The sequence below is a fragment of the Mus pahari genome, chromosome 3 (genome assembly GCF_900095145.1).
Source record: "Mus pahari chromosome 3, PAHARI_EIJ_v1.1, whole genome shotgun sequence".
Taxonomy (NCBI): domain Eukaryota; kingdom Metazoa; phylum Chordata; class Mammalia; order Rodentia; family Muridae; genus Mus; species Mus pahari.
Window position 1 is genome coordinate 88183507 of NC_034592.1, and position 1933 is coordinate 88185439.

The 1933-nt window shown below is 47.2% G+C and overlaps 1 protein-coding gene across 2 annotated transcripts in view; it reads left to right on the forward strand.

Moving 5' to 3' along the window:
* Positions 1-61: 61 nt before the first annotated feature.
* Cd59 (CD59 molecule (CD59 blood group)) overlaps positions 62-1933 on the forward strand; it is a 12693-nt gene continuing 10821 nt past the window's right edge. Inside the window, exon 1 of one of the 2 annotated variants that reach the window (XM_021195223.2) lies at positions 62-195. In XM_021195223.2, the coding sequence (XP_021050882.1) occupies positions 135-195 (61 nt within the window). In that variant the 5' untranslated portion in view covers positions 62-134. The remainder of the gene's footprint in view (positions 196-1933) is intronic. The other variant, XM_029535738.1, reaches the window with a different exon arrangement.

The following is a 1933-nucleotide window of genomic DNA, read 5'->3' on the forward strand; positions in this document are numbered from 1 at the left end:
CTTGCCTGTTCTGTTAGCCTTCTGTGCATTTCCCAAGACCTCCTTGGATTCTAGCTGGTGGTTTCAGAAATCCCTAGAAGGTAGCTTTAGTCAGTGACAACTCTTATTCATTCCAGATTTGGTGGCCCAGCACAATGAGAGCTCAGAGGGGACTCATCTTACTCCTGCTGCTTCTGGCTGTCTTCTGTTCCACAGGTGAGTGACCAGGACGCCCTGAATTGCCCCTGGCCATGATGCTACTTTTTCTCGGGCCTCTGCTNGTCTGGGCTGGNGGNACTGNCNTCNAGTNTCTCCTCTTCNCNTGTTCNNGGTCCTGCTTGTGTGCCAGTTTTGGGGTGCCTGCCTCATCTAAATCCTGGTTTACAGAACTGTTTTAACAGGGGTGGAGAGATCAAGTTGTTTTTTTTTCTCTCCACATACTACTTTGGGATCCCAGCAGATGTCATCCACCCTTAGAAAGCTACACAAGTCCTTTGTGAAAGATCTCAGGTGTGGGCTATGAGGGGGACACTGGGTGGACTGTCCTTTTGGGTAAGAGTTTATTCAAGTTATTAATGCCAGGGATGTGCAGACAGGCAGCAAGTAGCAAGGACTATGACGAGGAGTGTACGTGGAGGCACCTTCTTTACAGGTCTCAAAGGGCGAGCTGGGCTGTCTCTGATGTGGAGGGTGTGGCTTTTGCCACTCCTGACTCTGACAGCCTGAGATCTCTGAACTTCCTTGAGGAAGTGAAATGGAGCTTGCCTTCCTGTTAAAACCCAGGCTCTCAGTGAGGAACAGGGTTATTCCCTTTACAGGAGAAAGCGGCAGCAGCAGCAGCAGCAGCAGCGGTCTGGGCTGCATTCTAACACCTGTGGGCCCACTCTGAGGTCAGCCGTCTGATCTCTGTCCTTCCACCCCGCCCAGTTTCCTGTGCTACTGAGATAATGCTCCTGATGGTGGCAGCTGCATCTAAGCAAACTGAAGCTGCCTGTCATGCCTGTTTTAGTCTAAGTATTATATGCGTATTTACTTATTTAACCCTCATGCAAATTTAGCAGCTTATGTACCTATCTCATTTTTTGCAAATGAAAAAAATTGAATCCCAAGGGGGTTATAAACTTATAAATAATACAAGACATTTTGAATGCATGTAATAATACCCAGAAGTAGCATGTCACAATGTGACCTCAGCCTGACCCTGGAGTTCCTGATTCCACTTACTGAAGGTCACTTCCTGGATTCTCTTTCCTTAGCTACTTCTCCATGTTTGGGGGACACTTTTCTTGGCTTCTGAAGAAAGTGGTTCTGACTCTTTTGAAACAATGGAAACACCCACTTTGTGTTATTATAAAAAGCAAGCGTTATTTTTCTGCCCATGTCATATTTTTACAACACCCTAGCCATTATTGGGTTTTGGGGGTGGGTGGGAAGGGTGGGCGTGAGAAAGACACAGCAATACAATGAGGGGTAGAGAGGGAAGGTTCCTGCAGTATTGGAGGGTTAGTAGCTGACTAATTTATATTCCTGACTGCTCATACGCCAGGGACTATGCCAGATCATCTCCTTTGTTCCTAGCTAACCATGCTGTGAGAGGTCAGGGAGACTGTCACTTTCAGTGGAGAGGATGGAAGCAAAGTCACTTGTCCAAGGGGGCACACTGCGTGTTCCATCTCATGGCTTCCTTCCTTGCTCCCTTCCCTTGTCTGCTTCTGGTAACCCTCGTGGTGTGCTGTAAGGGGGTTCATCTCTGTCACATCCATTTCATCCTTCATTCTTCTTCCTGTAGCCCACCACAGTAATCTGCACCTGTCTGGGAACTGATGGGTTTGAGACCATCAGCTGCCCTGACACCAGTCTGGGATATACATTGTCCTTTTCCTCAGAGAATTTGAGTGTGAGGCTAAAGGTATGGGAGAAGAAAAATTACAGACTGAATCTTTTTTTTTTTTTT